Source organism: Cydia splendana, chromosome 5 (assembly GCF_910591565.1).
Source record: "Cydia splendana chromosome 5, ilCydSple1.2, whole genome shotgun sequence".
Taxonomy (NCBI): Eukaryota; Metazoa; Arthropoda; class Insecta; order Lepidoptera; family Tortricidae; genus Cydia; species Cydia splendana.
In genome coordinates, this window is record NC_085964.1 from 10,599,792 (window position 1) to 10,610,690 (window position 10,899).

Consider the following 10,899-nt stretch of genomic DNA (forward strand, 5'->3'; position numbering starts at 1 on the left):
TGCGTCAAATATCGTGATATTGTTAAATAACTCAAATCATTTTTAAACCTCGGTATGGAGTAGGTGTTACCACCTGCCCAATTGTAAGTTTCTGTTTGGCCCAATGGTTGACGGGTAGAGAATGCCTTAAGTCCATCATTAAGTCTTGCATTAAGTCCGCCATTTGTACTTTCTTGTATTGTGCAATAGCGGTTAATTAAATAATACATATTAACTAGTCTTAAATCTACAAAATTATCTTACATTAACCCATTCATCGCTAATCACGAAACGTTGTCGTTTTGCATCTACGAAGCATTTTCGCTACATACCAAAAAATCCATGTTATCGGCTACGACGTAGCACTACGATCGTAGCTCAGCGGTGAATGTGTTAACCGTAACGAATAGAGATCAAACCCTTCTAGGTTCTCTATAAACTAATCTTACCTCATCAATGAAATCTTTCACGTTGATAATGTTATTGTTTTTCCGGCTGTTGTCCCAGGCGGTTCGGCACAAAATGCGCGGGCTGCGGGCAGGGCATCCCCCCCACACAGGTGGTGAGGAGGGCGCAGTCGCACGTGTATCACATGCGCTGCTTCGCGTGCGCGGCGTGCGCGCGGACGCTGAACACGGGGGACGAGTTTTATCTGATGGAGGATGGGAAGCTAGTCTGTAAGCCGGACTACGAAGCGGCTAGAGCCAAAGGTTAGTAAGTACTTCCATTTTATCCTCCTGCATTTAAAAATGAAGTTTAACGTCAAGTAACTGAACATAGCAGCCTAATTTTTCCGACTGATCCATCATCGCATATACGAAATTACAAAGTCTATGCATATATTATACGTATGATGCTACGATAATACCATTAATAATACTTGTAAAATTTGTGCAATTTCAGGTAACTCTGCTCAAATAATGTTTTTTGCTTTGTTAACTAACGTTAATGTGGTGAAGACCAGCATATAAAAATGTTTATTGGAAAGACCGTCATAGAGTAAGAACTCTTTTATTTGTATAGATACGTATTAAGCTTAGACACAGTCAGAAAGGAAGAACTTCGCTCCTGCTCTACGGAGTTTCTGTAAGTGGAGTATGTGTACAAGGGCAAGAGTTAAAAGCGACGAAAGAGCTTGTAGACGGTCTTACCTAATAGACGGTTTTCTCCACGTTGACTTTACCTACTTATGTCACATTTAATTTCTACAAATATTTTTGTCTAGTATTTAAGGATTATGATGATACACAGTTGGTATCGATTTATTATATGTTGCGCAGGCGGGGAAGGATCAATAGACGGTGACGCAGCAAGTAAGCGGCCACGAACGACGATCACGGCGAAGCAACTAGAAACTCTGAAGAGCGCGTACAGCAGTAGTCCGAAACCTGCACGCCATGTCAGAGAGCAGCTCGCGCAGGACACGGGACTGGACATGCGCGTCGTGCAAGTGTGGTTTCAAAACAGGTAAGAATCACAAACAATTTTGAAAACTACCTCCGAGGATGTCAACAGGCGACAGGCGGGTCAATCTATGAAAATCCTTGTGGAAAGTGTCGTTGCTGTTAGAGTGCTTGTTCAAGCAAGGTCAGAATGTATAATGTTGATTTAAAGGGTTAGTATAGGCGCGAGGCGGTGTATCGCGCATTTCTTTGAACGATTAACATTTTGATATGGTATAAGTAATATGTATAGGCCGTTCATGTACCGTCGGCTGCAGAGAAAAGGTACCCCCTCTGCATGGAAATTGTCACCAAAGGTGCTAAGCTAATAGAATTGCTGACTGTAGTTATGTGTAAAAGACCAAAGCTCCGCATGACACATTGTGAGACACCACGACATGCATCGACGGTATATATAAACATGACTCATCATCATCATCAACAAGACTAGGAATACACAAATAATACTAAAATAATAGCAGGTATCTTATATTGCACGTGCTGTATTGCTTTAGTTAAGGCTGGACGAAAAATTTGATATGCGACGCGGAGCGATAAAAATTGCAACTCAACCATAATAAATTAATATACCGTAACGTTTGCATGTCCGTGAGTTCTGTAATCAATTTTCCATATCTGCACAGTTAAACCAGGCAAGCGAGTTAACACAAATGATTTTGAAATGGTCAGTGACTTAACAAGACGTAAAAGTTTTATCGCCGCAAACAGAAATATGGGATTTTTTTCATTCGTGGAATGAAATGCGCATATTTTGCTTGTTCTACCTATTTCTTTTTTCATCCCACAGTCCACCGGAAAATCTGATCAAAATATTTTTTTCAGAGTAGAATTTTATTAAATTAAGTGATGGAAGAAATTACTAACTACGAATTACTCTGTCTGAAGCCTTAGGCCAAAGATACACTTGTAAGTTTTCCTTACGTAAGTAGGGACACAGATAAATAAACTACAGAATGAGAGATGAATATCGTTTCGTTATCTCATTCTAACAAATAGCTTTGTCCTTACTTAGGTAAGTGAAACTTACAAGTGTATCTCAGGCGTAACAAGTGCTTATCGACTGCACACTGATAGCGTTAATTCATCTAAACGAGAATAAAGTCTATAGGGTGTTTAATATTGGGTAGCGGGGGGCGTACTTTGGAGGCCGATTTTAGAGAAAATAAAAGTAGCATAAATATTTTTTAAATATTTCGAATACCGCATTAATGTCTAACGTTAAATATTCAGAATAAAACTCTGCAAATTGAATGTATGTGCAAGTGCATGTGTATTATAGTAAGTACCTTTATAACCGTCCTTGCCTAACAATTGATGACCACAGTCCATTATATGATATTGTTGGTGCATCTTTGTTGGGATCATATGTTTTGTAAGGCACGGGGTCGTTGGGGCGTGAAGCCGGCGCAGCGGCGGTCGCGCCCTGCATTCAGCCTCGCTCGTTATCAAAGCCGTCGGCCATTTCAGACACACTTACCTACTTATGAGTTCACGTGGACTTCGTTATTTCTGATGACTACGATAATTAGTGGTGTCTACTTAAAATATTGTTATAGTTGAATAAAAAATCATTGTTTAAATTTATATTGCCTAGGTACCAATTTCAAATATAATTTTGAAAAAAAAAAACTGTTCTGATGGTGCATTTTCTCCAAATTTAAAATTACCTCTTAATCATTCCTACTACTATATAAGTACTATAATTTATTTACCTTTCCTACTTTTGTTTGCGTTATTGGAAAGTAACAAATGCCTACAGGGAAACGCGAAATTCGAAATTTAGTTATCTGCCTCTTTATCGCTCGCATATGCAAGAGTGATAAAGAGGTTAGATAACGAGATTTCGATTTTCTTGTTTCGCGGTAGACTCCAGATTGTGATGGATAGTGGTAGTGGCGCCCCCTACGCAGAGTTTTGCGTAATATTCCTTATTAGGTACCTACTTGGATTAGCTTTAACCTTTTCGACGCCGTGTCAAACACAAAAGCTGTCACGCGGACGCCACGGTCGTTACCGAAGTGACAAAACTGAAATTTAACTTTATTATGCATATGCACGTATTGCACGTAGGTCTATGTTGCTCTGTGGTCTGTGACCGATTAATCAGTCTTTGGCGTTGAACCTGCGGTGCGGATATATCGGTCATTGGCGTCCAAAAGGTTATTTTTTGTAAAATTACCCAAGGAGCACCTTTAGCTTATTTACCGCTCCGTGATTAATCGGAGTCGACGATTAAAATACAATTATCGCAATTATACTAACTCAATATTTACATAGTTTTACCTATCGTACAATTAGCTTTGTAATTAGTTTTGTAATTTAAAATGTTCTCTGGATCGTGACCTTGCCCACGCAGAGTCCTAAAAACCTATTATGCTAAACACATAATAACATAATTGAAACGTATCGGGGTCTCAATACTCCGTAGCTTTAATCAGAAAAACTGTCTTAATCTTTGTTTCTCATAATAAATAAATAAATAATAAATATTATAGCACATTTTTACACAAATTGACTAAGCCCCACGGTAAGCTCAAGAAGGCTTGTGTTGTGGGTACTCAGAGTCTGAGTACCCACAACACAAGCCTTCGTCTCAGCCAACGATATATATAATATATAAATACATAGAAAACAACCATGACTCAGGAACAAATATTTGTATCATCATACAAATAAATGCCCTCACCAGGATTCGAACCCGGGACCATCAGCTTCATAGGCAGGATCACTACCCACTAGGCCAGACCGGTCGTCAAAATAAATTCCGGCGGATTCTCATTCAGCCGCATTCAATCCGGCTAATCGTCGAACCGCCGCATTTCAAAACGCCCCTGTTTTTGAAAACGGCTAGCCGTAATGTAATACGGCGGATTATACGATCTGACTACGACAGGTACATTAAGGTAGTGTGTACCTACATATTTTTTGCCATTTTGTCCGTGTCGATATTTAATACAATGACTGTACCTATCATTCATCGGTAGTTATACAAATACAGATATTAAGAGTAGTTTTAGCTTGCATACAGAACTGCAGGTGCTTGTACTTCTTAAGGGGCCCACTGATTAACAGTCCGCCGGACGGTATCGGCCTGTCAGTTGTTCGGAACTGTCAAAATTTTGTTCTAACTGACAGCCCGATACCGTCCGGCGAACTGTTAATCAGTGGGCCCCTTTACTGACTATCTTAACAGTTGAAATATATAATACCTATCTTAAATGAAACAGGTTTTACAACAGCCGATAGCTTGCACTAAACCCCATTTTCGAGGGCCGCGGGCCGCGGGCCGCGTATCCCGCACTATGGAAGGCGAGCCTTCCGTAGGTAACATCCATTTCATAGAATGGGGGTGCCGTGGGGAACTGCGAGGCACTTTAATTAATCAGGCTCTTTGTTGAATGGCCGTAGCTCCCCGCCGAGCTACAAAACACGCAAAATATGCTCTATACGGTGTTACGGAGCAGTTCGTGTTGATATACTGATCTGGGTGCGTTTGTTATTATTGAAATATTCATATTAATATTTTTTTACGGATTTGTAAGTAAATTGTAAGTATCTACAATTGTGATTGTTAACTATTAAAATATTTGATGATTTTGCTTTTTTTAGATTCAAAATTTTTTTAGTTATTCATACATATGACATTACGACTAAAAAGGCAAAGCACTATTTAGCGCTATTTTGTAGACCATATTAGTAGCATAGTATGTGACTGTGGAGAAAAATCCAACATACCTATAACTAAACATTCCTTTTCCCTTTATTCATTTATGCTGCTGGACACATAATTATATTTGTTCTAATGTTACATACATAATTACCACAGGGCTCTTGCTAAATTGGAAATTCTAATAGCCATTGGCGCAACAATCGCGGAGCGTGATGGTACATTAGTGATACATTACATACATAAGTAATTGAATTTTTGTGTTAATTTAGTCCTACTAGTACCAGTAAACATTTGCAACCACTACAATTTCAAAAAGACGTTCCATTTTTAAAAATTAATACCTAGGTATAAAAAATCTAAGTAGTTGACGATTAGCAATTAGCAACTCTAATTTTACGGGCTAAGTTAATTACACAAACTGCGATAAATTATCACAACCACTTTTTGCCTGAACTAATTATTAACCAAATTGGTCTATTAATTGCAGACGAGCGAAAGAGAAGCGACTAAAGAAGGACGCGGGGCGCACGCGCTGGTCGCAGTACTTCAGGTCGATGAAAGGCGGCGGCAGCGGGTCGCCGCGCCACGAGCGGCTGCTAGACAAAGACGAGCTGAAGATAGACCTGGATTCCTTTAGTCATCATGGTAAATACTATACAGGACTAACTCGCAATCGAAACATTAAATTTTTTTAATGGAAAGGTTAAAGACATTTGGCGCGCAACATTGTTTTATGTGGGTAATTTTACCTGACTGAACCTATATGAGTGTAGATGGATTAAAGTCAACTGAAGTTAACTTATTTTTTAATAAAGATTAAACACACATTAAATACCAGGAAATTCAGACTTTTCTTCTCTTCTCTACTTATGTACCTTTAACCTTTTTTTTTTATTGGCCTATTGTATCCCACTGCCGGGCAAAGGCCTCGATCTCTTTCTTTCTGGCATCTTCAAGTCCACCATCTGGTGGTACGATCTTTCGGAAAGATTGGCCTAATATTACCATAGACAGAGAGCTTAATAAAATAACATAGCTTACATTAATAATTATTTTTTTCAGATCTCAGTAACGATAGCTATAGTACGGTAGCGCTGGGTGGCGACGAGGGCTCGCCAGCGGGCGGCGGTGGCGCGGGCGCTACCGGCGGCGCGCGCTACGCCGCAACGCCGCCGTACCTGCGCGCGCATTCACCACCCCCGCATCCACACTACCACTACCCGCCAGACCACCTCGTTTACACTAATATTGGTGAGTAAATAGGTGTTCATATACTCGTAAAATGTAATTATGTCAACCTTTTGACCGTCAAAGACGTCAACTGAAGCGCGCGGCTACAGCCCAATATCAATTCCTTCGTGCAATTCCGACGATGTTCATAGCATGATAAGCGTTGAACTAAAGGTTCCAGTACACACCCATATAACCATTCCAGTCGCAGAATCACAAAGTGGTAACTAAATGTCAGATGTGTCGTAACAGAGTCCACACAATGTGTCTAGAATTGTTTCGAAACAAAGTGTCGTCGCCGTGTCTACACTTTTCCGTAACAAGGTGTCGACACATTTGTGTGCACTTTGCGTGCGGTTTGCGACTAAATCTGACAGCAAATTTGTGACAGCAAATGTCAATATAAAATACCTCTTGAAAACCAAGGTTTGTCAAACTACTATTAGTGTCTCGTGTGCTCGTAATTCTAGTAAGTCATCATGGGCAATGCAAATGATAATAATCGACCGAAACCATATAAACACCCAACACCCGTCAACCCTTTACAGAAAAGTTTTTAAAGAAATTCAATAAGCTACTTAGGTCAGGCAACGAATGCTCCAAAAGTTGTAGAGGGAAATGCTCGGAACACAATTTTTGACTCCGTAACTCGGTTTGACAAGTTAGGAGGTGAACATATCAAAAGTCCCCGGCCGTAGCCCTTGAGCGGGGGGGAGAGAGGGGGCTTTGAAGGTCCCATTTTCCCGTTTTTCGATTATATCTCGGAAACTATGCATCTCAGCGACATGGCCACTTATACAAAATGAAAGTTAATTTAATTTGTTACAAGTTTATTCTGTCAATTTTTTCGATATGTTGAATAGTTTTTGAGATATCCGCTCTTGAAAGTTTATTTAGGGCTCTCAATTTTATCTTGATATATCTATATCAGTGAAGGTACTAGGCCGTGTTTGGTATCGTTTTCGTATAAATCTGGGGTGCTGAATCCATTTAAGATATCACATTGACACCATTCCACAAAATAAAAATAAATCTTTTTAGGGTTCCGTACCTCAAAAGGAAAAAACGGAACCCTTATAGGATCACTCGTGCGTCTGTATGTATGTCCGTCTGAATACACAAAATAGTTCTTTACCTATAGATGACAGGAAAACCTATTAGAAATGTGCAGTCAAGCGCGAGTCGGACTTAATGTACGGAACCCTTAATACGCGAGTCCGACTCGCACTTGGCCGGTTTTTTTGAAACTCTTCTTGACGCTTAACCGCTGAACCGATTTCGTTGAAATTAGGTATAGAAATAGTTTGCGTCCCGGAACAGGACATAGGATAGATCTTATAACCAAAATCATCTTTTGAAGGTGTGAAAAGTGGCGTGGAAATTTGTATGGGAAATCAATAACCGCTGAACCGATTTATATGAAATTTGGGATGGTCTACATCTTTGATTTAGTTAAAAATGATGAAAAAACATGACTTCAAACCTAAACTTAAACAGTATTAACTTCAAGAAGTCAATTCTGAATTCCCCCCTACACCTCATTTCACACCTTTAAAGGATGATTTTTGAGATAACTTATTATATCCTGTCTCGGGACTCAAAATATATGTGTACCAAATTTAAATTAAAACTGTTCAGCAGTTTAAGCGTGAAGAGGAGTTTAAAAGAAAGTATTTTAATAAGTTTATATGTTTTTACTTCGGAATGGTGTCAATGTGATACCTTAACTAAATTTGGTACTGCGAATTTATACGAAAACGATACCAAACATGGCCTCGTAGCTTTACTGTTGTAGAAGTCAAAATAAAATTGAGAGCCCTAAATTCTTATTACTTGGCCAAACTTGTGTAGAAGGAAAAGGTAAAATAAAAGTCTTCGGCAGGAATATAAGACACAAATATATTTTTTTTTTGCGTTACTATTTCATTCATCAAATATAAACATACCTTGATTATACTATTCTAGTGAGATCCTCATAGATAAACAAAAACATTTACTTAAAAAATTACAAGGTCAAAATGTCACGGAACTTGTGAGAGTAATATGTGAAAAATAAAAACTTTTATGACAAAAAAAATCTGGACACAATTTAAGAATCACCCAATTGCGTCGAGGAATCATCTGTATTTTTGCTTGTTTCATTACCTCCTCGCTTCTTTTTTGTCCTTTGTATTCTGTGGCAATTTGTTAGATCTGAAAATAAAGATAACTTGCGTCGTCACGGATGTCGATTTATAGGTTTTAGGGAGTGCAGAATTCGAAAACGATGATCATTTTATAATCCAAGATGGCGGCTACGTATTTTGTCATAAAAGTGGAATCCAAAATAGTCATCATTTTCTAAATCGGGGCCCCCTAAAACCTATAAAACGACATCCATGACGACTTTTATGACATAGTGCATGGCCGCCATCTTGGAATCCAAAATGGTCATCATTTTCGAAATCTGCGCCCCCTAAAACCTATAAAACGACACCCATGACGACTTTTATGGCATAGTGCATGGCCGCCATTTTGGATTCCAAAATGGTCATCATTTTCAAAATTGGGGCCCCCTAAAACGTATAAAACGACATCCATGACGACTTTTATGACACAGTGCATGGCCGCCATTTCGGATTCCAAAATGGTCATTATTTTCGAAATTGGCACTCCCTAAAACCTATATATCGACACCCATCTCGACTTTTATGACAAAGTGTTTTGCTACCATCTGCATGCAAGACATTTCTATTATTTTTACGTACAAAAATGGCCCCCTGTCAACTTTCAATCGAGATTTAATCGATAATTTATTCGATTAATATTCAGATTAATTCAATTTCAATCTATGTTAGGTCGACTAAACTAATCGCGATTAAAATTTGAGAATTAACTTTTTTTATTCCATTAATTAGTCGAATAAACAGTTAATCGATTAATGCCCATCTCTGACCACGGCATTTTTACACTTTGAGAATATCTGAAAACAAATCAACACAAGGAGCCATTTTGCAAATCCAGTGACATACTAGTAAATTTGTTATTACTTTTGACAGCGCGTGTCATGTGTCAACACAGTGTCGACACAAAGTCGAAACATTGCAACTACTTTGTGACTGCAATATTTCTCAGCCTTAAACCATATTTATACATCATAATTAACAAGTTTCGTAGTATGTAAAGCGTTATTTCTGTTATTTAAGTATAGTATACGCATCGAAGTACTAAAAATGCTTCAAATAATATAGTTATGAACACAGGCACTGAGAAGTAAACAATTTCATTTCCGGCTAAACTAAAACAATGTGGTGGCGCGTTGATTATATTACACTTAGTTTATCAAATCACTCGAGCAGTTTAATTCCCATAATAATTTAAGTCCTATTGTAATATAAATCCAAACAATATATAATTACGTCTTGTAATCCGTTTTAGAGATGGCGTATTAATGTCACTTATTTTTATTTAAGTATTTTTCCATCTGACAGTTTCCATTTGACAGGAACAAAATGAACGAATGAACGAATGATTTTGGCATAAAGTAGTCGCAAACCCGAAACAATGTGTGCACACGGCGACCACACTTTATGTCACTTTGTGTCATGTGTCGACCCTTCCCCATTTCTGGTAACTGTGTCGACACGGCGACGACTCTGCGACTGGAATTGTGACCGAAACAGACGGTGTCGACACAAGATGTGTCAACACCGCGTCGTAACGGCGACTGGAAATGGTTGTATGGGAGTGGTCAAGGATGGTCCATGCCAAGCCATGCTTTGCAATGCGCAACTGTAGGCCTATATCACGTAGATGTTCACACAATGGTGCATCAAAAAAAAATCAAAATTGCAGGCTCTGATTGATATAAATCTATAAACTGAAAAGTCTCGTCATTGATCAACGATAATGACATTTTGGACTATCAACATTTAATCAAGCGGTCAAAAATTCAAGCTGTCAGTAATAAACTAAACAAACAATGGCGATTGTGTGAACACCACAGGCCACGGTTCGCCACGATTCCTTTGAAGTGTGCCAAAAAAACCGACAACTTCCCGATTGCCCACCACGGCTGACAACTGACGGCCAGTCGTCCGCCATTGTATACCATTGCCCCCTGTACACAATGACGACGGCGTGGTGTGGCCCATCCTTCACCACTGTGTACTGGGGCCTTTACAATTATACATTTAAGTGCATTGTTTGCAGAATAATTATTCTTATATAATAATGTCAAATTGCAGGTCAAGCCATGAGTGGCGCAGGAATAGGCGCGGGCGGTGCGTCGGATCTCAGCAGTTCGTCGTCTCCAGCCGCTGGTGCTTATCCCGACTTCCCGCCTTCCCCCGACTCGTGGCTCGGAGAGCCTCACCACTATTCACCCAGGTAAATTACTGTCTCACGTATCGGACCTGAGTAACCCATCATCAGCAGTTGCGGGAGGTAACCTCTACGGCCCGCCCTCCCCCGTGGGGACTTTAGCTCAAGAACTCTCGTGCGTGAGAGGAGGTCTGTGCCCTGCAGTGGGACGTATACTCGTATAATATAGGCATTATTTATTTATTATATAAGCTA

At 39.4% G+C, this 10,899-nt stretch overlaps 2 protein-coding genes across 4 annotated transcripts in view; one reads left to right on the plus strand and one right to left on the minus strand.

Moving 5' to 3' along the window:
• LOC134790660 (MPN domain-containing protein CG4751) overlaps nt 1–10,899 on the minus strand; it is a 211,404-nt gene that overhangs the window by 92,185 nt on the left and 108,320 nt on the right. The gene's annotated exons all lie outside the window — the stretch shown is intronic.
• The window catches only part of LOC134790689 (LIM/homeobox protein Lhx3), a 56,914-nt gene that overhangs the window by 44,702 nt on the left and 1,313 nt on the right, over nt 1–10,899 (plus strand). For all 3 annotated transcript variants that reach the window (XM_063761588.1, XM_063761589.1, XM_063761590.1), the window contains exons 3-7: nt 487–689; nt 1,260–1,446; nt 5,600–5,757; nt 6,175–6,363; nt 10,569–10,710. In XM_063761588.1, the coding sequence (XP_063617658.1) occupies nt 487–689; nt 1,260–1,446; nt 5,600–5,757; nt 6,175–6,363; nt 10,569–10,710 (879 nt within the window). The remainder of the gene's footprint in view (nt 1–486; nt 690–1,259; nt 1,447–5,599; nt 5,758–6,174; nt 6,364–10,568; nt 10,711–10,899) is intronic.